This window comes from Cherax quadricarinatus, chromosome 65 (genome assembly GCF_038502225.1).
Source record: "Cherax quadricarinatus isolate ZL_2023a chromosome 65, ASM3850222v1, whole genome shotgun sequence".
Classification (NCBI taxonomy): domain Eukaryota; kingdom Metazoa; phylum Arthropoda; class Malacostraca; order Decapoda; family Parastacidae; genus Cherax; species Cherax quadricarinatus.
Window position 1 is genome coordinate 13,802,130 of NC_091356.1, and position 27,666 is coordinate 13,829,795.

Below are 27,666 nucleotides of genomic sequence, written 5' to 3' on the forward strand. Positions count from 1 at the left end.
TTTAAATTACAAGAGAAAACAGTACCATATATGGAGGAGACTTCTAAAAGTTATGTATAGGAAATAGGGCTCATTAAAATAAACTCAATAAGGGGGGTAGAGATATCTGCAATAACAAAACAGCCGGCCACCGATATTCATCCCACAATAATTTTGAGGCAAACTCTGGTTCAACCTTCAGAAACTGCAGGAAAAAGATTTTTAGGCCCTAATTCCTCAGTGTGGCACTACATTTAAGACAGTCTGATGAATTTGTATAAGAGCCCAATTTTAAACTGTACAATTGCCTCAACTAAAACTGCAGCTAATTTGAACAGCCCATCACTATATTGTATAACGACCGCCTATTGTGCTTAATAATTGCTGATTCTACAATATTCCTTTCAAGCCAGGAGGAACAAGGGAAGATAACTTTTGCTTCTCGCCAATTTGCTGGGTTATTACAAGCTCTAATATGGTTGAAAATTGCACTCAACTCCTGTGCTATACATATCTAATAATGTTGCTGAGACATTCTCACCTCCAATGATTTTCCAGTTTGTCCCAAATAGGAGAGACTCCAACCGTTGCAACCAACTCTGTAGACACCACCAACACGCTGTTGGGGTGCATTCCTTATCAGGATTCTTCTAACAGTCTGTGAATTTTTAAATACTACTTGTATATTAAATCTTCTATGAGTATTCTGCAGTACAGATAAATTCTCATTATATGGAAGGATCAGTACATTCTTGGTCTGAGGTGTTATCCTAAGTTATGTTCTATAATAAGTTTTCTTAGCTTCCAGCAAGGCAGATTCCATAAACACTTCAGGATACTGCAGTTTCGTGCCTCAGAATTATTGTCGGATGAATATCGGTGGCTGGCTGTCTTGTTATTGCAGATGTCTCCGCCCCCCTTAATGAGTTTATTTTAATGAGCCCCATTTCCTTTACATAACTTTTAGAAGTCTCCTCCATATATGGTACCGTTTTCTCTTGTAATTTAAAAGGACACATTGTCCCATGGAGGATATAATTGCCAGTGACTTCTATATCACTGACAATATATTTATATATTTAAAGTTATTAATGCCATAGTTGAATTTTTTATTATTGCTACATTAATTCGTTTCGACTATTACAATATCAATGCTTGTGGGATTTTTTTCTAATGCTATAATATTCCTCTTTCTGGCTATGGGCACTGTTGTGCCTAAGGGCACTTCCGGTACCCTCTCCTTTCTCCCTCCCTCCCTCGCTCACTTCAATAAAGGTGGTCCTCTGGGAACATTATTTGCTTGGATACCCTCCTCTTTTCTGCAATGTTGCAAGTTCCTGATGTGTTGATTGCAACACGAAAGGGCTAGAGCTATCATTCTACTCCCCCGTGGTTGTTTTGCATCTTGTATCATTTGGTTTGATATTTGCTTAACATGCTTCAACGTAAACACTTTGTCCATGCATCCCCTACCTTTCTTAAATTCTTTTTATTCCTCTGCAATCTTACTTTCTTATCCCTAACTCTTTCAATAATAATTGTACTATATTTTTATTATTTATGAATTACATTACTGCATTACTTTCAGAATATCTTAAGCAAAATTGGCAGAAATTATAGTGACTGCATACAGAATATCACATGTTTATCTTTCTCTTTTATAGTCTTCTTATATACTCATCCATCACTAACAATGTTACCTAAAATACACTGCCATTCAGCATACTAAAAATGCTTTCTACTCAACATACATTTGCCCGGCTATGCATGGCACCTAAGCCTGAACATGCGTGTGATGTATGTCTACAGCCAAGTAAGCATGTCGTGTGTGTAGTAGGAAAACATGCTAAAGCATAGCCCCTGCATATAACTTGCAAGACAAATAGGAGGCAATTAGGCTCAATCTGTGATAGAAAAAAATAGGTCCAATTTCTAGGAAAGCAATTTCTAAGGAAAGTAAATGGAGATATATGTGAGTAGACATATTTACTCCTAGACTGAGTGGCAAGATTAAATACCAAGAACACAATTAGAACTTCTTTTGTATTGTTTTTATTTTTGTCAAGTGTTTATCAGGGTAGAAAACAAATACAGTGGAACTCCAGTTTTCGTGCGGTCTGAATATCGTACAATTCGGATTTAGAACACTTTTTTGGGCGAAATTTGGGTCCGGATTTCATACCTCCATCCGGAAACTGTACGTATGAGACACATCTGCCCACCCAGGATGCCGCCACTCTCATGTGTACGTATCTCAGTCTGGCTCTGTCACTGGGTAAGTGAGCATTCATCCAAAACATTTCGCAATTTTTGTGCTTGTTTACTGATTTTGAAGGGTTTGAGACTGACCCTGTCGACCCTACGCCTGTTGTGGAATCTACTGTGACTTTGGGGAAGTCCATGGGATTGGATGTGAGTGGCCAGGATTTGGAAGAGTTGGTGGAGGACCACAGGGAAAAGCTAACCACTGAAGAGTTGCAAGACCTTCATCTAGAAGAGGCAACAGACCACAGATGAGAAAAATGCTTCAGATGAGGAGGAAGAGAGAGGGGAGAAGGTGCCTTCTTCAGTGATTAAGGACATGTGTGCAAAGTAGAATGAGTTGCAAACTTTTGTTGAAAAATATCACCCTTACCAAGCTGATACAAGCCATATCTGCAACATGTTCAGTGACAATACTTTGTCTCATTTTAGGCAAATCTTAAATAGATGCCAGAAACAGAGCTCTCTGGACAGATTTTTAGTGTGATAGGGGTCCAGTACCAGTAAAAGACAAAGAAAGGAAGTAACCCCAGAGAGGGCTTTGATACTTGAAGTCCGTATAGAGGGGATTCCCCTTCCAAACAATAACCTTAACTCCCTCTCCCCTCCTCGCCTTCTTCAATACGCCAACAAGAGTCTTCAATAAAGGTATGTGATGTTCATTTATCATTAAAATTAGTCATTTACATTTATTTCTCATTGTTTTCTGTATGTAAAACTACGGTTATTCTTTAAAAAATGTATTTTTGTTAATATTTTTGGGTATCTGGAATGGATTAATTGTATTTACATTATTTCTTATGGGAAATATTACTTCGGTTTTTGTATGTTTCGGATTTAAACCGACCTTCTGGAACGGATTAAGTATCAAATCTGGGGTTCCACTGTATTTAATAATGGATCAGCATATTACATTAACATTTACTAAGACACCAATCAGTAGGGTTTGCTTACCTGTGAGTTTGTGACCTTGAGTAATCCAAATTCCTTATTAGCATAGTTTTCGAGGAATGCATCTCCTGTTCATCAGATGCCAGATCACCTGGTAAACAGGAACAGCGGGCCACCAGCAGCAACAGCCTGGTTGACCAAGCAAATGCCAGACAAGCCTGGCCCATGGCTGAGTTCCAGAAGTAGAAAAACTCTCGGGACTCATCTGAGGTAAGGTATATCCAGAGTTGACTAAATCAAGTGCAAATTTAATAATTACCTGGCATTCCCTGGAGCAGTACCACTGGTTTCCACAACCAGCACACACAAACTGTGCTCGTTGTTTGTGGCATCCTTGACACTTAGGGTTACCACTCCCCTCTTCCGGCTGATGGCTTGATTTCTTGCTCCGACTTTCAGACTGTATAGAAAGAACCAAGTTATTTCTATTCTAAAATTAGGAATCTGTTTGAAGCAATGGACATGTTCTTCAAAGCCAAGAGGTTGGAAAAGTTTGTTGTCACAATTATGACCATTTTTGTTTTTTAACACGTCGGCCGTTTCCCACTGAGGCAGGGTGACCCAAAAAGAAAAAAAGACAAAAAGAAAACACTTTCATCATTCATCACTCATACATAATCACTATCTTTCCAGAGGTGCTCAGATATTCCAGCTTAGACATCCCTCTAAACTGCCACTATCCCAAACCCCTCCTTTAAAGAGCAGGCATTGCACTTCCCATTTCCAGGACTCGAGTCCGGCTAACCAGTTTCCCTGAATCCCTTCAAAAAATATTACCCTGTTCACACTCCAACTGCTCGTCAGGTCCCAAAAACCATCTGTCTCCATTCACTCCTGTCTAACACGCTCATGCACGCTTGCTGGAAGTCCAGCCTTTCGCCCACAAAACCTCCTTTACCCCCCTCCCTCCAACCTTTTCGGGGAGGATCCCTACCCCACCTTTCTTCCCCTACAGATTTATACTCTCTCTACGTCATTCTACTTTGTTCCATTCTCTAAATAACTAAACCACCTCAACAGCCCCTCTTCAGCCCTCTGACTAATACTTTCAGTAACTCCACACTTCCTCCTAATTTCCACACTACGAATTCTCTGCATAATATTTACGCCACACATCTCCACTACCTCCAGCCGCCTCCTTGCTGCAGCATTTACAACCCATGCTTCACACCCATATTAGAGTGTTGGTATCACTATACTCTCGTACATTCCCTTCTTTGCCTCCTTGAATAACGTTGTCTCCACAAATGCCTCAACACACCACTCGCCTTTTTTCCTTCGTCAATTCCATGGTTAACCTCATACTTCATAAACCCATCTGCTGACAAGTCAACTCCCAAATATCTGAAAACATTCACTTCTTCCATACTCCCTCCCTCCAATGTGATATTCAATTTTTTTTTATTTAAATTGTTTGATACCCTTATCACCTTACTCTTATCCATGTTCACTTTCAACTTTCTACCTTTACACACACTCCCAAACTCATCCTCTAACCTTTGTAACTTTTCTTTAGAATCCCCCAAAAGCACAGTATCATCAGTAAAAAGTAACTGTGTCAACTCCCATTTTTGTATTTGATTCCCCATAATTTAATCTCACCCCTCTCCCCAACACCCTAGCATTTACTTCTTTTACAACTCCATCTATAAATATGTTAAACAACTATGGTGACATTACACATCCCTGTCAAAGATCTACTTTTACTGAGAAGTAATCTCCCTCTCTCCTACACACCCTAGCCTGAGCCTCACTTGCCTCACAAAAACACTTTACAGCATTTAGTAACTTACTACCTATTCCATACACTTGCAACATCTGCCACATTCACACAGTTCAACGGACAAGTGAAGCAGTAGCAGCAGCAACACACACAGCAAGAGGCATTCTTGAGCTTCCCCAGCACTTGGACTTCAGCTCCAAAAAGATCCTGTAGTGCTTGCTGCCTTTGCACCTGACATCATCTGCTGCTATGTAGCTGCCACACCCTTTGAGAAGCCCAGTGTGGGTGGGGTTTGTGGCAGCCCAACGTGCTTAGTTTCTCCCTCCAAGCCCCGTGAGGAACAGGGCTAGACCTGGGGAAACCTGGTCCCAGAAGATGAGGAGGTACTTGTACCTCCTCTCATGGCAGACATTGGTCTGAGACTCTCCCACGACAAGGAGCCAAGGCCGGGCCACCTCTTGGAAAAGGCCTGTGCTGGGGGGCTATACCAGCGAATCTACCACCTACCATCTGCCACATTGCTCCCCTATTCACTCTACCATATGCCTTTTCTAAATCCATAAATCCAATGAAAACTTCCCTACCTTTATCTACATACTGTTCACACATATATGCTTCAATGTAAACACCTGATCTACACATCCCCTACCCATTCTAAAGCCTCCTTGCTCATCGGCAGTCCTGCTCTGTCTTACCTCTAATTCTTTCAATAATAACCCTACCATACACTTAACCTGATATACTCAGTAAACTTATTCCCTTATAATTTTTACAATCTTTTCTGTCCCCCTTCCCTCTATATAAAGGAACTATACATGCTCTCTGCCAATCCCTAGGTACCTTCCCCTCTTTCATACATTTATTAAACAAAAATACCAACCACTCCAACATATAACTTCCCCTGCTTTTAATCATGAACAAATATAATACTATAAATATTTAATGTTTATCTGCTCACTGAACCATACTGTGTTATATTTTCCTAATTTCTTGTCATCAGTGAAAATAATCTCTCTTAAGTACGGCACAATTCTAGAAGTGGTTGCACTCCGATTTTGCATTGTAGAAAAAATTATGTTTAAGGTAAATGTAATAATTTTTAATACTGTACAAGTATTATAAAAATGTTAAGTAATACCTACACATACCTACAACTGTATGGGTAGGAATATGCTACAAAATTTTAGGACTATCAGATATCGCCAAATCTTTACCTTCTGGGAAAGCATTACGTGAAAGCAAACAGGAATAAATAAAAGTGAAAACATCCATGATAATTCTGTCTGACACCCTGAGTGATGTACTTAAGTTACTGTAGTGAACATACTGGTGTTTTGTAGTTACTGTAGTCGACATACTGATGTTTCGTAGTTACTGTACTGAACATACTGGTGTTTTGTAGTTATTGTATTGAATAAATATTTATGTATGCCATACATAATGGTGCTTTGGGAGTGTTTTTTTAACCACACCAGCCATCTCCCACCTAGGCAGGGCGACACAACTAAGAGAAAACTACTTTCACCATCATTCAATCATGACTGTGCTAGAAGTATGCTTCCATCTCCCTTCAGATAACCCTGCAAACTGCAACATCCTCACTCCTCCTTCAGAATGCAAGCAATGCATTTCCCACTTCAAGAACTCAAATCAGATTAACTGGTTTTTTCCCTAAATCCCTTCATAGATGCTAACTTGTTCACAATCTAGCAGCATGCTAAATTCTAAGACCCACTTGTCTCCATTCCTAGCTAACAAGCGCATACAAGCCTCTTGGATGAAAACACATTTATATAGCATACATATTGGTTAAGGTAGTAGGCTGGTAGACAGCAACCACCCAGGAAGGTACTACCGTCCTGCCAAGTGAGTGTAAAACGAAAGCCTGTAATTGTTTTACATGATGGTAGGATTGCTGGTGTCCATTTTTCTGTCTCATGAACATGCAAGGTTTCAGGTACATCTTGCTACTTCTACTTACACTTAGGTCACACTACACATACATGTACAAGCATATATATACATACATACCCCTCTGGGTTTTCTTCTATTTTCTTTCTAGTTCTTGTTGTTGTTTATTTCCTCTTATCTCCATGGGGAAGTGGAACAGAATTCTTCCTCCGTAAGCCATGCGTGTCGTAAGAGGTGACTAAAATGCCGGGAGCAAGGGGCTAGTAACCCCTTCTCCTGTATATATTACTAAATGTAAAAAAAGAAACTTTCGTTTTTCCTTTTGGGCCACCCCGCCTAGGTGGGATACAGCCGGTTTGTTGAAAGAAAGAAAGAAATTCATATTGGTGTGCAGGAAGTTACCATAGTGCAACTATGTTCACATATGGCATACACATTGGTGTGCTGAAAGCTACAATAGTGAAAACGTTAATGTATGTTATACATACTGGTGCTCTGGAATTTACAGTAGTGAGAAGTTTATACACATCATACACATTCACAATATACGTATGTGCAACAGCAGATTTACAAATTCATTTTCATAACATTCCTTTCTTAACAAAATAAAAGGATGTCTTTCACTAAGATAAGAGAAAGCACTAATAACCTTTTGCATAGTTCCAAATAAACCCCTCCCCACCCACCCATCTACCTAAACACATGCATACATTAATTTTATTTATTTTCTGTGAACCTGAGAAGTACAGTGCCTCTACTCTGAAGGGAATGGGGATATTACATTTGAATGGCCATTTGAATTGACATATCTGCAAAGCTGGTAAGGGCTACTGAATAAATGATGGTAACTGTATTTCTAAATATTTAGTGAAGGGATTCAGGGAAACCAGTTATTTTTATATAGCCAGACTTGAGTCCTGGAAATGGGAAGTACAATGCCTGCACTCTAAAGGAGGGGTTTCGGGATATTAGCAGTTTGGAGGGATATGTTGTGTATCTTTATATGTATATGCTGCTAAACTGTTGTGTTCTGAGCACCTCTGCAAAAACAGTGATTATGTGTGAGTGAGGTGAAAGTGTTGAATGATGATTTAAGTATTTTCTTTCCAGGGATTTTCTTTCTTTTTGGGTCACCCTGCCTCGGTGGGAGACGGCCGACTTGTTAAAAAAAAAAAATTGTATTTCCTGCCATGCGTGTCATAAAAGGCAACTAAAATGCCAGGAGCAAGGGACTAGTAACCCCTGCATAAATTACTAAATTTAATAAGAAAAATTTTGGTTTTTCTTTTTAGGTCACCCTGCCTCTGTGGGATACAGCTAATTCATTAAAAAAAATTGTGTTTCTTCTTTTGAGTCACCCTACCTTGGTAGGAGATGGATGGTGCATCAAAAAAATTATTATAATAATACAGTGGAACCTTGGCTTACGAATTTAATCCATTTTGTGGACTTGTTCGTATCCCGATTTATTCGTATGCTGGATCAATTTTCCTCATTTACATTAACTGAAATGCAATTACTGTAATTTGTTCCAGCTGAATTCCTGTTCTCAGGAGGCATGGCAAAATAACCTTTATTTATCTGTCAAAATTCATCTAATATGACATAATAAACAATATAAATAACACAGAAACCTGATATACACTCTAGAATGTATAAAATATGTCATTATGTGGACAGCAGAGGGAGGATTGTGGTCGCAAAAGTTGTCGCACATTCTCGCTATGAAAACATCAGAGGTGTTATAAGAGAAAATAGAGTTTGTGAGGTTAACTGAATTAGATCTCGTGTACATACAACATTTACATACCTTGGAGAAGAAATCCCGAGCGGCATATCCTGTCAGGAGTTCACATTTTTCTTAAGAATTGCTATGTACAATTTTTATGTTTATCTTACTACACTACGTATCTCCTGTGAGCTGTTTCTCTGCCAACCATGTCAACAGCAGCTTTTCTATCTTTTCATTGACAAAGGTCTGCTGCTTAAAAATTACTGTGATGCCCTTTGCTGATGCTATAGCCTTTATAGACTCCTTCTGCTTTAGTACTGTACATATAGTAGAGGGGCTACGCTTGTACTCATTCGCCAAGTCCTCAACCCTCGTACCTAGTCTGTGCCTATCAATGATTTCTTGCTTTAATTCCATGCAAATCATCCTCTTTTTCTTCTTGGCACTGTCCAAAGCACTTGCTTTCTTAGGCCCCATGGTTAGAAGAAAGAAATCTGGCAAATTAACTGCACGAAACGTAAGGAAATCATGAGAATTCCTTGCATCGCGAGAGTAGCTCCGTAAGCACATGTGCACTGGTGAGCATTGTGGTGGTGTTGTCAAACTAAATTATACGCAGTACGTACATAGTATTATTATTATAATTATTATTATTATACTATTATGTATTATTATATATTATTATTTTATTATAATTATATAGTATTATATTGTTATTATTATATTATACGTTATAATGTATTATTGTCATTATTATTAGTACTTACGTATTATAATTATTATCATTATTATTATAAATTTAGGGACCTGGAGCACAGATCCAATTCCCTAGATCAAGAGCCCCTCACCAAGTACAGTATGTACTACTACTACTACTACTAATAATAATAATAATAATTATTATTATTACCTGGAGTTTACCTGGAGAGAGTTCCGGGGGTCAACGCCCCCGCGGCCCGGTCTGTGACCATATTGTCTGTGACAATAATAATAATAACAGTAAAGAGAAACTTCAAAAGGCTGCCAGTAGTTGCCGCCACCATCAGCAAAACACTGGTAGCCTCTACTAGTACACTTTTCAACTGTCTAGACTTAAGTAGTCTATTAGTATTAAGTTAAGTCTGACCGAAATGCCTCGGCATGATAGTGGTTTTCTTTGCTCCAACCATATTATGATGTGTAAACCACATATTGTAACCTTTGGAAAGAAATAAATATTTTATTTATTTATTTATTTAAGGAACCTCCCTCAAGGAGGAAGTTCGCATCCTGAAATTTTGTTCGTATCTAGAAGCAAAAAATCAACTGAAAAAGTTCGTATCCTGAAAAATTCACATGGTGGGGCGTTCATAAGCCGAGGTTCCATTGTATTTGTAACAATAATTTCTTTGGTTACTTACTTGGGAGTGTGCTGCAGACTTGTCTTTGACAGTTGTGGTGGATCCGCCAGAGAGAAGTGCAGAAAGTGTCAGGTACTGAGAGTTTGAAGCACTCTCACTCACACCCTTGACTAAAGTGCCACTGGATGCACTAGCCCGGGATTCCAGTAGTAGCTGTATTAGTAAGAACAATTGATTTATACACTTTCAAGTAAACAGAGTACTGTAGTAAAATTAAATACAGATATATCACTTATCAAAAAAAAAATTCCAGACAAAATCAAACTTAATAAGCATACAAAATATTTGTCTTTCAAGATGTGTGGTAAAATTTAAATAGTGTAATGCATTATCTAAAATAATGTGATCTTTTTGTAAATAATAAGATCACAAGCAATACTGAATGAGCATTGATGAAACAAATCTCTCAATATATCTGACAAAACTCTGTTGTATATTAAAAAGAATTAAGTAAAAAATTAAAAAAAAAAAAAAGTACATCAAGCCACGGGGGTGTTGACCCCCAAAACCCTCTCCAGGTAAACACCTTTGTCAATATAAGACTTTCTAATTTTAAATATTCTTTATATTACCATAGTAAACAGTACATAAATAATATATGTCAGAACAAAACTTCCTGTAATATAAGTATACTGTCAAATTGTTCTTTACCTTTGCTAAAGCTGATGGTGCTTCTAAACTAGCTTTAGTGGTGGATGGAACAATACTAGAGGGAAGAGAGGGAGGAGTCTGGTCCCTCATCACAGGGGTGGATTCTCGGCTACCATCAGACCTCTTAGAGCCTCCATCATTGCTACCCACAGGGAAAATTGAGATCTATGGGGAATAAAGTAAATCCTAGGATAAACATCAGATATCACCAAATCTACATAAAACTTATAAATAACTCTTTATAGTGGGAAATGTGGCCAGATTTCATTCACTTTTTGTTGGTCTTAGGTTGGTAATGACTGGAAGGAGGAAGAGTAATTAGAATAGAATAAAATAGCAAAGCAGGAGGAGGGTATTAGGAAGAGATAGGAGAAAAAAGATATGGATGAATGGTTGCACGTGTGTAATTTATCAGGGGAAAACGATAAACAGGTTAAGAAAGCCTAGGGTACAATTGGATTTGTCAGTTAAAAACAGAGTAGGGGAGTTAGTAGATGGGGAGCTGGAGGTACGTACTGGGTAGATGGCACGAATATTTTGAGGAACTTTTAAATGTTTATGAAGAAAGAGAGGCAGTAATTTCATGCACTGGCCAGGGAGGTATAACATATTTTAGGAGTGAAGAAGAGCAGGATGTAAGTGTGGGAGAGGTGCAAGAGGCATTACATAGAATGAAAGAGGGTAAAGGAGCTGGAACTGATGGGATAATGACAGAAATGTTAAAAATGTGGAAGTGGTTGGTATTTTTGCTGAATAAATTCATAATAGAGGGGAAGGTACCTAGGGATTGGCAGAGAGTGTGTATCATTCCTTTATATGAAGGAAAGGGGGACAAAAGAGACTGTAAAAATTATAGGGGATATTGCAAGTGTATGGAATAGGTAATAAGATACTAAATGCTGAAAGGAGTTTTTATAAGGATAGTGAGGCTCAGGTTAGGGTAAGCAGGAGAGAAGGAGATTACTTCTCAGTAAAAGTAGGTCTTAGACAGGGATGTGTAGTATCACCATGGTGGTTTAACATATTTATAGATGGGGTTGTAAAAGAAGTAAATGCTAGGGTGTTGGGGAGAAGGGCAGGATTAAATTATAGGGAATCAAATACAAAATGGGAGTTGACACAATCACTTTTTGCTGATGATACTGTGCTTTTGGGGGATTCTAAAGAAAAGGTGCAAAGGTTAGTGGACGAGTTTGGGAGGGTTTGTAAAGGTAGAAAGTTGAAAGTGAACATAGATAAGAGTAAGGTGATGAGGGTATCAAAGGATTTAGATAAAGAAAAATTGGATATCACATTGGAGGGAGGGAGTATGAAAGAAGTGAATGTTTTCAGATACAGTGGACCCCCGCCTTACGAACGCATCGCGGTAATGTTAAATCCGCCATACGAAGCATTTGAACGCAAAAATTTTGCCTCGCCTCACGATAAAAAACTAGCCTTACATGATTCGTCCGGGATGCATCCCATGTGTGGCCTCAGCACCAGTGTTTACAAGCCAGTCAGTGCGGTCGCATCTACGCATACATTCTGTACATTTCACATTATCCCAGTGTTTTTAGTGCTTGTAACTGCAAAATAAGTCACCATGGATGCTAAGAAAGCTTCTAGTGCCATCCCTGTGGTAAAAAGGGTGAGAATTAGTATGGAATTGAAAAAAGAGATTAAGGAAATGTGTGCAAAGTGGGTTGAACTGCAAACCTTTATGGATGAAAATCACCCTGACACAGCTACTGCAAGCCGTGTAGGCAACCTTTACAATGACAATGTTATGGCCCATTTTAGGAAGGAACGGGAGGTACAGAGCTCTATGGACAGATTTGTTGTGCGACAGAGGTCCAGTGACTCTCAAGCTGGTCCTAGTGGCATTAAAAGAAGGGAAGTAACCCCAGAAAAGGACTTGCTACCTCAAGTCCTAATGGAAGGGGATTCCCCTTCTAAATAATAACTTCCACACTCTCCCCTCCTCCCATCCCATCAATCACCACCAGATCTTCAATAAAGGTAAGTGTCATGTATTCTATTCTTAGTAGAGTAGCAATTGTGCATGTCTTCTTCAGTTTGTGTGTATTAAAATTAATATTTCATGTGGTAAAAAAAAAAAATTTTTATACTTTTGGGTGTCAGGAATGGATTAATTTGATTTCCATTATTTCTTATGGGGGAAATTAATTCGGCTAACAATAATTTCGGCTTACAATGAGCTCTCAGGAACAGATTAATATCGTAAGGCGGGGGTCCACTGTATTTGGGAGTTGACTTGTCAGCAGATGGGTTTAGGAAGGATGAGGTAAACCATAGAACTGATGAAGGAAAAAAGGTGAGTGGTGTGTTGAGGTATCTGTGGAGACAACGAACGTTATCCATGGAGGCAAAGAAAGGAATGTATAAGAGTATAGTGGTACCAACACTCTTATATGGGTGTGAAGCATAGGTTGTAAATGTGGCAGCAAGAAGGTGGCTGGAGGCACTGGAGATGTGTCTAAGGGCAATGTGTGGTATAAATATTATGCAGAGAATTTGTATGTGGAAATTAAGAGGTGTGGAGTTACTAAAGTATTATTAACCCTTTGACTGTTTCGGCCATATATATACGTCTTAGGAGCCACCGTGTTTGACATATATATACATGTACTCACAAATTCATTGTCTAAGGGCAATGTGTGGTGTAAATATTATGCAGAAAATTCGGAGTGTGGAAACCAGGAGAAGGTGTGGAGTTAATAAAAGCATTAGTCAGAGGGCAGAAGAGGGGTTGTTGAGGTGGTTTGGTCATTTAGAGAGAATGGATCAAAGTAGAATGACATGGAAAGCATATAAATCTATAGGGGAAGGAAAGAGGGGTAGGGGTCATCCTCGAAAGGGTTGGAAAGAGGGGGTAAAGGAGGTTTTGTGGGCGAGGGGCTTCGACTTCCAGCAAGCGTGCATGAGCGTGTTAGATAGGAGTGAATGGAGATGAATGATACTTGGGACCTGACGATCTGTTGGAGTGTGAGCAGGGTAATATTTAGTGAAGGTTTAAAAATGTAGTGTTAGAGTGTTCAGCAGAAGTCTGTGGTTACAGGAAAGTGGGTGCGGGAGGGAAGAGGAGCGATTGGTGGAATGATGATGTGAAGAGAGTACTAAGGGAGAAAAAGTTAGCATATGAGAAGTTTTTACAAAGTAGAAGTGATGCAAGGAGGGAAGAGTATATGGAGAAAAAGAGAGAGGTCAAGAGAGTGGTGAAGCAATGTAAAAAGAGAGCAAATGAGAGAGTGGGTGAGATGTTATCAACAAATTTTGTTGAAAATAAGAAAAAGTTTTGGAGTGAGATTAACAAGTTAAGAAAGCCTAGAGAACAAATGGATTTGTCAGTTAAAAATAGGAGAGGAGAGTTATTAAATGGAGAGTTAGAGGTATTGGGAAGATGGAGGGAATATTTTGAGGAATTGTTAAATGTTGATGAAGATAGGGAAGCTGTGATTTCATGTATAGGGCAAGGAGGAACAACATCTTGTAGGAGTGAGGAAGAGCCAGTTGTGAGTGTGGGGGAAGTTCGTGAGGCAGTAGGTAAAATGAAAGGGGGTAAGGCAGCCGGGATTGATGGGATTGATGGCAAGCGTTCCACAAGGAAGCGTGCTGGGTCCACTGTTATGGAATGTCTACTTCAACGACCTTCATCTCATCCCAGAATCACATGCATATGCAGACGACTATACACTGACATTCACTTATCCAAGAGAAGAAATGCCAGCTGCTCTAAGCTACATCAATCACCAGCTGAGAGCTATATCAGCTTGGGGAAATAGATGGCAAGTAACATCTGCACCTGAGAAAATGCAAATGATGATCGTCTCTAGGCACCATGATGGTAATGCTGGTGCAGTAGTAAGGATGAATGGGACGATGTTGGCACCTGGGGAAGAAGTTGATATCCTTGGGGTGAAATTTGACTCCAAACTAACCATGAAGAACCATGTTGTAAATCTTGCAAACAAGGCAGCCAGGAAGCTTACAGCACTTCGCCGTATCTCGCATCTGCTTGACAGTAGGGGTTGCAAGATCCTGTACGAGGCACAAGTACGCTCACACCTTGAGTATGCTCCACTTTCTTGGTTTGCCTGCCCCCCCTCTCATCTGCGACTGCTTGACAGAGTAGAGAACAGAGCAAGACGCCTCATCTCTCGCCTGGACCCATCCTGGATAGATCTGTCATTTCAGCAGAGCCTTCAACATAGGAGGGATGTGGGTGGCCTTACTGTTATGTACAAGGCCAATATTGTCAAAATACCACACTTGGATCCACTTCGAGGACAGCGTGAAACAAGCTTTTATGCCACAAGATGGGCAGAAAGCAGCAACTTCACTCTGGCTGTACCCTTCTCCAGAACATCACTCCATCTGAGATCATACATACCCAGGATGACTCGAGGATGGAACACATTTGTACAGCATAATGATGTCAACGAGATAAAGTCAGTTGATCAAATGAAAATGCTGGCCCACAGATGGCTCCAACTTCATCCTGTCCCGTACTTGTATGTCTCATAACAATAAAAATGCTTTCAAATGAGCTGATGTAGGTAACAGCTCTTAGCTTGCCAATAAAGTTAGGAATCCTTAACCTGTAATATAGCTGTCAATAAAGATAGGGATCCTTAACCTTGTCAAACCCTGTGTAAAAAGATAGAAATGTTAAAAGCAGGTGGGGATATAGTTTTGGAGTGGTTGGTGCTATTATTTAATAAATGTATGGAAGAGGGTAAGGTACCTAGGGATTGGCAGAGAGCATGCATAGTTCCTTTGTATAAAGGCAAAGGGGACAAGAGAGTGCAAAAATTATAGGGGGATAAGTCTGTTGAGTATACCTGGCAAAGTGTATGGTAGAGTTATTATTGAAAGAATTAACAGTAAGACGGAGAATAGGATAGCAGATGAACAAGGAGGCTTTAGGAAAGGTAGGGGGTGTGTGGACCAGGTGTTTACAGTGAAACATATAAGTGAACAGTATTTAGATAAGGCTAAAGAGGTCTTTGTGGCATTTATGGATTTGGAAAAGGCGTATGACAGGGTGGATAGGGGGGCAATGTGGCAGATGTTGCAAGTGTATGGTGTAGGAGGTAGGTTACTGAAAGCAGTGAAGAGTTTTTACGAGGATAGTGAGGCTCAAGTTAGAGTATGTAGGAAAGAGGGAAATTATTTCCCAGTAAAAGTAGGCCTTAGACAAGGATGTGTGATGTCACCGTGGTTGTTTAATATATTTATAGATGGGGTTGTAAGAGAAGTAAATGCGAGGGTCTTGGCAAGAGGCATGGAGTTAAAAGATAAAGAATCCCACATAAAGTGGGAGTTGTCACAGTTGCTCTTTGCTGATGACACTGTGCTCTTGGGAGATTCTGAAGAGAAGTTGCAGAGATTGGTGGATGAATTTGGTAGGGTGTACAAAAGAAGAAAATTGAAAGTAAATACAGGAAAGAGTAAGGTTATGAGGGTAACAAAAAGATTAGGTGATGAAAGATTGGATATCAGATTGGAGGGAGAGAGTATGGAGGAGGTGAATGTATTCAGATATTTGGGAATGGACGTGTCAGCGGATGGGTCTATGAAAGATGAGGTGAATCATAGAATTGACGAGGGGAAAAGGGTGAGTGGTGCACTTAGGAGTCTGTGGAGACAAAGAACTTTGTCCTTGAAGGCAAAGAGGGGAATGTATGAGAGTATAGTTTTACCAACGCTCTTATATGGGTGTGAAGCATGCGTGATGAATGTTGCAGCGAGGAGAAGGCTGGAGGCAGTGGAGATGTCATGTCTGAGAGCAATGTGTGGTGTGAATATAATGCAGAGAATTCGTAGTTTGGAAGTTAGGAGGAGGTGCGGGATTACCAAAACTGTTGCCCAGAGGGCTGAGGAAGGGTTGTTGAGGTGGTTCGGACATGTGGAGAGAATGGAGCGAAACAGAATAACTTCAAGAGTGTATCAGTCTGTAGTGGAAGGAAGGCGGGGTAGGGGTCGGCCTAGGAAAGGTTGGAGGGAGGGGGTAAAGGAGGTTTTGTGTGCGAGGGGCTTGGACTTCCAGCAGGCATGCGTGAGCGTGTTTGATAGGAGTGAATGGAGACAAATGGTTTTTAATACTTGACGTGCTGTTGGAGTGTGAGCAAAGTAACATTTATGAAGGGGTTCAGGGAAACCGGCAGGCCGGACTTGAGTCCTGGAGATGGGAAGCACAGTGCCTGCACTCTGAAGGAGGGGTGTTAATGTTGCAGTTTAAAAACTGTAGTGTAAAGCACCCTTCTGGCAAGACAGTGATGGAGTGAATGATGGTGAAAGTTTTTCTTTTTCGGGCCACCCTGCCTTGGTGGGAATCGGCCAGTGTGATAATAAAAAATAATAATTTAGGGAAACCGGTTATTTTCATATAGTCGGACTTGAGTCCTGGAAATGGAAAGTACAATGCCTGCACTTTAAAGGAGGGGTTTGGGATATTGGCAGTTTGGAGGGATATGTTGTGTATCTTTATACGTATATGCTTCTAAGCTGTTGTATTCTGAGCACCTCTGCAAAAGCAGTGATAATGTGTGAGTGTGGTGAAAGTGTTGAATGATGATGAAAGTATTTTCTTTTTGGGGATTTTCTTTCTTTTTTGGGTCACCCTGCCTCGGTGGGAGATGACCGACTTGTTGAAAAAAAAATAAAAGAAATTACAGAGGCTTCAAATCAAGCAGGAGAAAGCTGGTAGGCCCACATGTGAGAGAATGGGTCTGTGTGGTCAGTGTGCACCATATAAAAAAAATCCTGCAGCATGCATTGCATAATGAGAAAAAAACTCCGACCGTTATTTTTAATTAAAATGCCGACTTTATGGTCTATTTTCGTGTAGTATTTATGGTTGTATTCTCATTTTCTTGGTCTCATTTGATAGAATGGAAAACATGTTATATAAATAGAGGTGATTTTGATTGATTTTACTATAAAAAGAACCTGGAAGTGGAGCTCAAAGTAGGGGAAATGTTTGATTTTTGCCGATGTTCAAAAGTAAAATGATGTCATTGTCCAATAAATGTCCAACTAGCCATTCTAATATGCAGTCATGAATGGGTTGACATTATCTGTACAATTATTACAGTATTGCAGTAGTCTGCATGACAGTAAATCTTCTATTTTTTGTTTGAATAAAAATTCAAAATAGAAAGCAAAAGTAATATCAGAGGGGCCTGCATATGTGACTGATGAACAAAGAAAATGTTATTTTAGAGCCAGGAATGTCTGCATTGTTCATTCTGAACCTTATTTTGAAATTGTCATATTTTTTAATTTTCGTGAAATTGGCCAAGTTGCAAATTTCTGACCACGTTATTGGGTAGTTGAAATCAGTAAATGGGCAGTTTCTTGTACTCAATTGATAGAAAAAACGGAGTTCTAAAGAAATAGCTATGAGTTTGGTCGACCGGAACAATGGAATTAGCTGGAAATAGGGCTCAAAGTGGGCAAAATCGCCAATTTGTAAATACCGCCGAGGTCGCTAACTTCGCAAGAGCGTAATTCTGTCGGTTTTCCATCAAATTTCATTCTTTTGGTGTCATTACAATCAAGAAACGATTCTCCATCATTTCATAAGGTTTTTTTTTTTTTTTTTTTTTTTTGAAATTTGGCAACGCCAGGAGACACCTCAGCATTGGGGGTTGCGACCGTCAAGGGGTTAAGAGGGCTGAACAGAAGCTGTTGAAGTGGTTTGGTCATTTAGAGAGGATAGAGCAAAATAGGATGACCTGGAGGGTGTACGAATCTGTAGTGGATGGGCAAGGGTCATCCTAGAAAAGGATGGAGGGAGGGAGTAAAAGAGGTTTTGTGTGCAAGGGCTTTGAACATGCAGCAGGCATGTGTGAGCGTGTTAGATAGGAGAGAATGGAGACTTGACGAGCTCTTGGAGTGTGAGCACAATGTAATATTTTGTGAAGGGAACTAGGACACCGGTTAGCCGGACTTAAGTCCTGGAGGTGGGAAGTACAGTGCTTGAACTTTAAAGGAGGGATTTGGGATATTGGCTGTTTGGAATGACATCTAAACTGTCATAACTGTGTGCCTCTGCAAAGACAGTGATTATGCATGAATGATGGTGAAAGTGTTTCGTTTCTTGGGTCACCCTGCCTCGGTGGGAGACAGCTGATGTGTTGGAAAAAATACATATATGTATATATAATTTTGTAAGTAGTAGGTTCGTAGACAGCAATCACCCAGGGAGGTACTACTGTCCTGCCAAGTGAGTGTAAAATGAAGGCCTGTACTTGCTTTACATGATGGCAGGATTGCTGGTGTCTTTTTCCTGTCTCATAAACATGCAGGATTTCAGGTACATCTTGCTACTTCTACTTACACTTAGGTCACACTACACATGCATGTACACACACCCCCCTGGGTTTTCTTTTTTTTATTAGTTCTTGTTCTTGTTTATTTCTTCTTATTTCCATGGGGAAGTGGAGCAGAATTCTTCCTCCATAAGCCATGCGTGTTGTAAGAGGCGACTAAAATGCCGGGAGCAAGGGACTAGTAACCCCTTCTCCTGTGTACATTACTAAAATTAAAAAGAGAAACTTTTTCTTTTTGGGCCACCCTGCCTCGGTAGGATATGGCCAGTTTGTTGTAAGAAGAAGGAAGAATATATAATTCTTTTTATTCATTTAAGAGCAGGTATGATAGAGCCCACAAGGCTAAGAGGGAGAGAATCTGACATGTGGCAAGTTGTGAGGAGGGGGCAGAAGCTAGGGCTCAACCCCTACAACAACATATAGGTAAGAACATAAGTGACCCACTTTTAAGTGTACTGTAATTCATTTTGCAAGCTCTGAACCATGGTACAAAACCATTCATAGCACTAGTGTTTTTTATGCAGACAATGTACATATATGTTGTGCTCCTGCTTTTTTTTTATAAGTTGTGAGGTTCCTGTATGTATCAATCATTGCACTGCATTCAGCCTTCAATCTTCCCCCTTACCCAAACTGAAAAACTAAAAGAATCAAGGTTTCCAAACTGTTTAAACATTCTTAACAATTCTTTTATTATACTCCAGAGACAAGCCCTCACAGACATGGTTCATGTGTCTACCTATTTACACTTTTCTTTTTTAACCAATGACCATCTCCTCCAAGGTAGGGTGACTAAAAAATTAAATGAACCTCATTTGCCATCATTCATTCAATAGCCATCATTAAAAGCCATAACATTTACCGATGACCAATTTATCTTTCTAACTTCAACAATATTTTACTCAAAGTATGTGTGAAAATAACATTAGGATATAAAATACAGAGGAACCTCAGTACTCTAACAGTTCCATACTTGAACAATTTGGTACTCAAATGCTTTGCCCAGTAAAAAAAATCACTTGGTAGTTGACCGTTTGCTCGGCACTCGACCCAACACACACAACCTACCAGAACATGTGCGTCAGTCTCCCCACAGCTGTTGCTCAGTCCAAAACTTCACTGTAAACTATCTCATGTTTCTTCACATTTTTTTTTTTTATTTTATTTTATTTTTTTTTTTTCAACAAGTCGGCCGTCTCCCACCGAGGCAGGGTGACCCAAAAAAGAAAGAAAATCCCCAAAAAGAAAATACTTTCATCATCATTCAACACTTTCACCACACTCGCACATTATCACTGTTTTTGCAGAGGTGCTCAGAATACAACAGTCTAGAAGCATACACATATAAAGATACACAACATATCCCTCCAAACTGCCAATATCCCAAACCCCTCCTTTAAAGTGCAGGCATTGTACTTCCCATTTCCAGGACTCAAGTCCGACTATATGAAAATAACCGGTTTCCCTGAATCCCTTCACTAAATATTACCCTGCTCACACTCCAACAGATCGTCAGGTCCCAAGTACCATTCGTCTCCATTCACTCCTATCTAACACGCTCACGCACGCTTGCTGGAAGTCCAAGCCCCTTACCCACAAAACCTCCTTTACCCCCTCTCTCTCCAACCCTTTCGAGGACGACCCCTACCCCGCCTTCCTTCCCCTATAGATTTATATGCTTTCCATGTCATTCTACTTTGATCCATTCTCTCTAAATGACCAAACCACCTCAACAATCCCTCTTCTGCCCTCTGACTAATACTTTTATTAACTCCACACCTTCTCCTAATTTCCACACTCCGAATTTTCTGCATAATATTTACACCACACATTGCCCTTAAACAGGACATCTCCACTGCCTCCAACCGTCTCCTCGCTGCTGCATTTACCACCCAAGCTTCACACCCATATAAGAGTGTTGGTACTACTATACTTTCATACATTCCCTTCTTTGCCTCCATAGATAACGTTTTTTGACTCCACATATACCTCAACGCACCACTCACCTTTTTTCCCTCATCAATTCTATGATTAACCTCATCCTTCATAAATCCATCCGCCGACACGTCAACTCCCAAGTATCTGAAAACATTCACTTCTTCCATACTCCTCCTCCCCAATTTGATACCCAATTTTTCTTTATCTAAATCATTTGACATCCTCATCACCTTACTCTTTTCTATGTTCACTTTCAACTTTCTACCTTTACACACATTCCCAAACTCATCCACTAACCTTTGCAATTTTTCTTTAGAATCTCCCATAAGCACAGTATCATCAGCAAGAAGTAACTGTGTCAATTCCCATTTTGAATTTGATTCCCCATAATTTAATCCCACCCCTCTCCCAAACACCCTAGCATTTACTTCCTTTACAACCCCATCTATAAATATATTAAACAACCATGGTGACATTACACATCCCTGTCTAAGACCTACTTTTACCGGGAAGTAGTCTCCCTCTCTTCTACACACCCTAACCTGAGCCTCACTATCCTCATAAAAACTCTTTACAGCATTTAATAACTTACCACCTATTCCATATACTTGCAACATCTGCCACATTGCTCCTCTATCCACTCTATCATATGCCTTTTCTAAATCCATAAATGCAATAAAAACTTCCCTATCTTTATCTAAATACTGTTCACATATATGCTTCAATGTAAACACCTGATCTACACACCCCCCTCCCCACTCTAAAACCTCCTTGCTCATCCGCAATCCTACATTCTGTCTTACCTCTAATTCTTTCAATTATAACCCTACCGTACACTTTTCCTGGTATACTCAGTAAGCTTATTCCTCTATAATTTTTACAGTCTCTTTTGTCCCCTTTCCCTTTATATAAAGGGACTATACATGCTCTCCGCCAATCCCTAGGTACCTTCCCCTCTTTCATACATTTATTAAACAAAAGTACCAACCACTCCAACACTATATCCCCCCCTGCTTTTAACATTTCTGTCATGATCCCATCAGTTCCAGCTGCTTTACCCCTTTTCATTTTACGTAATGCCTCATGTACCTCCCCCACACTTACATTCTGCTCTTCTTCACTCCTAAAAGATGGTATACCTCCCTGACCAGTGCATGAAATTACTGCCTCTGTTTCTTCCTTAACATTTAAAAGTTCCTCAAAATATTCTCGCCATCTACCCAATACCTCCATCTCCCCATCTACTAACTCCCCTACTCTGTTTTTAACTGACAAATCCATATTTTCCCTAGGCTTTCTTAACTTGTTTAACTCACTCCAAAATTTTTTCTTATTTTCATTAAAATTTCTTGACAGTGCCTCTCCCACTCTATCATCTGCTCTCCTTTTGCACTCTCTCACCACTCTCTTTACCTTTCTTTTACTCTCCATATACTCTGCTCTTCTTATAACACTTCTGCTTTGTAAAAACCTCTCATAAGCTACCTTTTTCTCTTTTATCACACCCTTTACTTCATCATTCCACCAATCACTCCTCTTTCCTCCAGCCCCCACCCTCCTATAACCACAAACTTCTGCCCCACATTCTAATACTGCATTTTTAAAACTATTCCAACCCTCTTCAACCCCCCCACTACTCATCTTTGCACTAGCCCACCTTTCTGCCAATAGTCGCTTATATCTCACCCGAACTTCCTCCTCCCTTAGTTTATACACTTTCACCTCCCTCTTACTTGTTGTTGCCACCTTCCTCTTTTCCCATCTACCTCTTACTCTAACTGTAGCTACAACTAAATAATGATCCGATATATCAGTTGCCCCTCTATAAACATGTACATCCTGGAGCCTACCCATCAACCTTTTATCCACCAATACATAATCTAATAAACTACTTTCATTACGTGCTACATCATACCTTGTATATTTATTTATCCTCTTTTTCATAAAATATGTATTACTTATTACCAAATTTCTTTCTACACATAGCTCAATTAAAGGCTCCCCATTTACATTTACCCCTGGCACCCCAAATTTACCTACTACTCCTTCCATAACATTTTTACCCACTTTAGCATTGAAATCCCCAACCACCATTACTCTCACACTTGATTCAAAACTCCCCACGCATTCACTCAACATTTCCCAAAATCTCTCTCTCTCCTCTACACTTCTCTCTTCTCCAGGTGCATACACGCTTATTATAACCCACTTTTCACATCCAATCTTTATTTTACTCCACATAATCCTTGAATTAATACATTTATAGTCCCTCTTTTCCTGCCATAGCTTATCCTTCAACATTATTGCTACTCCTTCTTTAGCTCTAACTCTATTTGAAACCCCTGACCTAATCCCATTTATTCCTCTCCACTGAAACTCTCCCACCCCCTTCAGCTTTGTTTCACTTAAAGCCAGGACATCCAGCTTCTTCTCATTCATAACATCCACAATCATCTCTTTCTTATCATCTGCACAACATCCACGCACATTCAGACTTCCCACTTTGACAATTTTCTTCTTCTTATTCTTTTTAGTAATCTTTACAGGAAAAGGGGTTACTAGCCCATTGTTCCCGGCATTTTAGTTGACTTTTACAACACGCATGGCTTACGGAGGAAAGATTCTTATTCCACTTCCCCATGGATATAAAAGGAAAATTAATAAGACCAAGAACTATTAAGATAAAATCAAAGAAAACTCAGATGAGTGTGTATAAATAAATGTGTACATGTATGTGTAGTGTGACCTAAGTGTAAGTAGAAGTAGCAAGACATGCCTGTAATCTTGCATATTTATGAGACAGACAAAAGACATCAGCAATCCTACCATCACGTAAAACAATCACAGGCTTCGTTTTACACTCACTTGGCAGGACGGTAGTACCTCCCTGGGTGGTTGCTGTCTACCAACCTACTACCTATATATTATCTATATAAATAAATCACCATGGTGCCTAAGAAGATTAGTGATACCAGTCAACCAAAAAGAAAATTGGTTAGTGTGAATTTGCCCTGATGTAAATACAGCCTCCGACTCTCCATATATTATGCCTTTTATTAATTTCGGCACCTTTATTGTGCTTCTAGGTTATCTATCGTGTTTCTGATATCAAGTTGGAATAAATGTGATAGACAGATAACCTTTATTATTAATGTTAGTGTAATTACCCAACAATGTATTCGCGCAACTGCTAGTATCTGGCTATCAAGACGATTCATCAGATACTGAATGCTCCTTCTGCTGGCTCCTCCCTCTCGCTCCTATAGCTCCTCACACTTCAGGCCCCCCTTATATTACGCTTGCTTTCCATTCTGAATTTTTATTCACACAAAAAGAAGATTTGTTATGCAGACTACTGCATTATTGAAAAAATGGTATAAATAATATCAGCTCATTTGTGAAAACATATTAGACCCACCAGTTGATGTGTACTGGACATGTGACATGATTTGTTTACTCTGAACATCAGCAAAAATTGAACATTTCCACTACTTTGAGCTCAGTTTCAAGGTACAGCTGTACTTTTAGTGTGTAAACTATTCAAAATCATCTCTATTTCTGTAATATATCTTTCATTCTATCAAATGAGACCAAGAAAATGAGAATACAATTATAAATACCATACAAAAATACACCGCTAAGTCACTCTATGTGTATTTTTGGGGGTCTGAAACAAATTAATCAAATTTACATTATTCCTTATGGGAAAAATTCATTCAGTACTCGAACAGATCGGCACTCAAACAGCCTTCTCGAATGAATTAAGTTCTAGTACTGAGGTTCCACTGTATTTAAGAAACAATAAAACGTATAAACATTTACTCTTCATTTTCATATCTCCAGATTAGCTCTCTAAGTTCATCTGGTACAGTATCAACAGAAGCAAATTTAATTTTATTTTCCAAAGTTCCAGTTTTCTTTATAAAAATAAAAATTAATCAATAAGTCTGAATTATTATTCTATAAAATTTACTTATTTCAGTATGTGACGTACACATACTGATAATGTAGGAGAAAAAGTTTATTAGAGAATTTTAAAAATTGTCTAGGGCTGATATACTATTGCAACACATTATATTTAGGAGGAAGACTTGGGGAACAGCAAGCAATCAAGTTTGATCCAAGAATGGGGAGAACAAGTCCAATTCCTTGGATCAAGAGCCCCTTGCATGAAGCAAGGCATCGCCCCAAGAGGGCACATGACGAATAACACAAATAATTGAAGCCCTACTCGGCAGATTAATAATTTATCTCCTGGATTTTCTACCTACTGACAACTGCTTAACAGCCCTACAGAGATCAAATATAATTCAAGAACGACTTTCATTCTATACAAAATATCACAATCATCAGTGGGTTGATTGATTACTTTGAATGTACATAACTCTCTTGCCTTCAATAAAGTTGCTTTGATTAGCATGGCTTTATTAGACATTTCATCTGCTTACGAAAAGTATATACTTTATTGTTGCTATACCTTTGGTGGATTTTGAGTTTTCCTAGTCCCACAGTCCCAGCCCTGGGCTAGGTTCTTCAGGTGCTTGCCTGGTCAACAAGGCTGTTGCTGCTTATTCTTCAGGCAGGCACTAGGCAAGCCTACCCTAGGGCTGAGCTGCAGGAGTAATAAAAAAAAAAAAGACTAGGAAACCATTACAAAGTATAGTGTGCACAGTACTGTAAAAAAGTAGTAACTTATTACTTGTGGAGATCCAGGTTGTTTCTCTATTTGTGTGAGCTCAGCAAATCGTAAGAGTACATCTTTATATGACACAGATGGATCACTCATGGCCAGGAAACTCTTGGAGGAAGGTGTGGTTCGTGTATCAGCATCACTACTGGAGCTAGACACGCTTGGAGGACGATCCTGGTCACGTGATGTTCGCTTATCACCATCGTAGCGATTTCGCCATGCTCCTCTTGTGGCCCTCCTGTTGGTTGGAATTTTTAAACTAAGCTTAAAATTAGCGACACTGTTCATCAACTTTGCATACATAGATTAAATAACACATTAAACATTGCAATTATTTTATAGAAATAATTTAACTGTTTATGAACTGTACTGAATTTATAATAAGAACAAAAGGCATGACCCTGTGTTCAATGTAAATATTAACTTAAGTTCATAGCAAATGATAAAGGAGATGTTTTTGAACATATTTCATAAAACTAACATTTTAGATGAAGCCTATCCTAATGCCAATGTCAAATTCTTACCTATATTTTAAGCAAATTTCTCAACACTATACATTAGTATTGTAAGTCATCTATGAGCAAGATTTAACCAATTACATAGGAACAAAAATAAAGTAATAAAGTTGATATAGTCTTTAAACAAACTGAAGAGAGTCCACCAAATGGATTGTAAAATCCACTGTCAAATAAATATGATAACATTTCAGTATTAAATTTGCTATGCCAATGGTCTTCAGCCTAAGTAACAAACCAACATTACCTAGGAGGATGGGCTGTTTATTGAAAATAACCTCTTCAAGGGTCACTCCTTGCCGTGGCAAAGAGGCTCTTGGTCTCAGGAATCAAATCCTTTGGTCTCCTTCCTCAGATCGAGTCTAAGTACCCCCCAATCCTCCCTTCCCTATCCCACCCTTCCCATACCCCCCCTTTTTTCCCCTTCCCTCCCCTCTCCCCACCCTCCCCTCGTTTCCTGTCCCGTTTGTAGCTTCTGGGGTCCATCCCTCTGGCGTTAGTTTCTAGGTAGGGAGTAGGTTGCCGGGGTTCCTCCCACTCTGTGAAGTCCCTCGGGGGTGGTGTGGTTTGCCGTGGAATCTGAATTGTCTGAAGGTGCCCTGCTCTCTTCCCGGATTTCCGGGAAGTGGGCAGGGTGCCCTTCGGGTAATGGGTGTATCTCCGGAACCTGCCTGTCGGTTCTGGGAGGTGGCAGCTGAAGGAGGTATGCTTTGTGGCAGGTTTCCAACCTCCCTTACTTTTGTCCCCAAGGTAACTTGGTAGGTGTAAGGCTGCTATCTCGGAGCACTGGTTTACTAGCATGAAGGGTAGAGTATGGCACAGGTTTCATCCTGCATCTTCACTACCAGTGGGCTCAAGGCCCTCCCGGATGAGGGGAGAAGCTTTCGGCCCCTCCATGCCTCCTAGCGACTGTCCCTCTTTTTTTTTTTCTTTCCTTCTTTCTTTTTTTCTTAAAATAATAAGAAAGGAGATATCACAGAAGAAGCACCATTATTATGGAGTCTTCGCCCAGTGAAACCCTTCCTCCTCCCAGGCCCCTTTTTGATCCCACACCCTATTCTTCTCTCTACTCTTCTCATACCCCTGTACTTTCTACCAGTGATGCTTCATCACCTGCTTCAGGTGCTGCAGCATCACCCAATTCTGTTCATGCCGCTGCTTCTAGTACACCTTTCACAATGCGTTCGGCTTCCCCGAATACGTGCGATGGTTTTCGGATCGCCCACCTCCCTCAGGTCAGACTGCTCACGGTACTACTCCTAAATGTCCAAGACAACCTACTGATGACAGTTCGTCAATGATCACTCAAAAACAACACAACACTCACTACCTTGCATACTGGGCTAACAAGTACGCAAAGGACAAAATTCTTTTTCTTTACAGACGACGTCTCAAACTGATTATCTTTCTGATCATGAAATTGGTAAAACTCTTTTATGAACGCTGGCCAAAATGTATCCTTCCATTCTCTTCGAAGCAGTGTGTGAACCATTTTTTCTCATTTTTATATTATTTTATATAATTTTTATGTTCTGATAATTACAATTTATTGTAGTTCTTGTCACTTCATAACCA

At 39.7% G+C, this 27,666-nt stretch overlaps 1 protein-coding gene across 7 annotated transcripts in view; it reads right to left on the reverse strand.

Annotated features, from left to right (window-relative positions):
• Positions 1-27,666, reverse strand: part of LOC128700546 (protein hsr-9) — a 331,945-nt gene that overhangs the window by 27,877 nt on the left and 276,402 nt on the right. For 6 of the 7 annotated variants that reach the window (XM_053793809.2, XM_070098961.1, XM_070098962.1 and 3 more), the window contains 4 exons: positions 25,586-25,835; positions 10,610-10,774; positions 9,959-10,111; positions 3,452-3,592 (listed from right to left, as the gene is read on the reverse strand). In XM_053793809.2, the coding sequence (XP_053649784.1) occupies positions 3,452-3,592; positions 9,959-10,111; positions 10,610-10,774; positions 25,586-25,835 (709 nt within the window). The remainder of the gene's footprint in view (positions 1-3,451; positions 3,593-9,958; positions 10,112-10,609; positions 10,775-25,585; positions 25,836-27,666) is intronic. The other variant, XM_053793808.2, reaches the window with a different exon arrangement.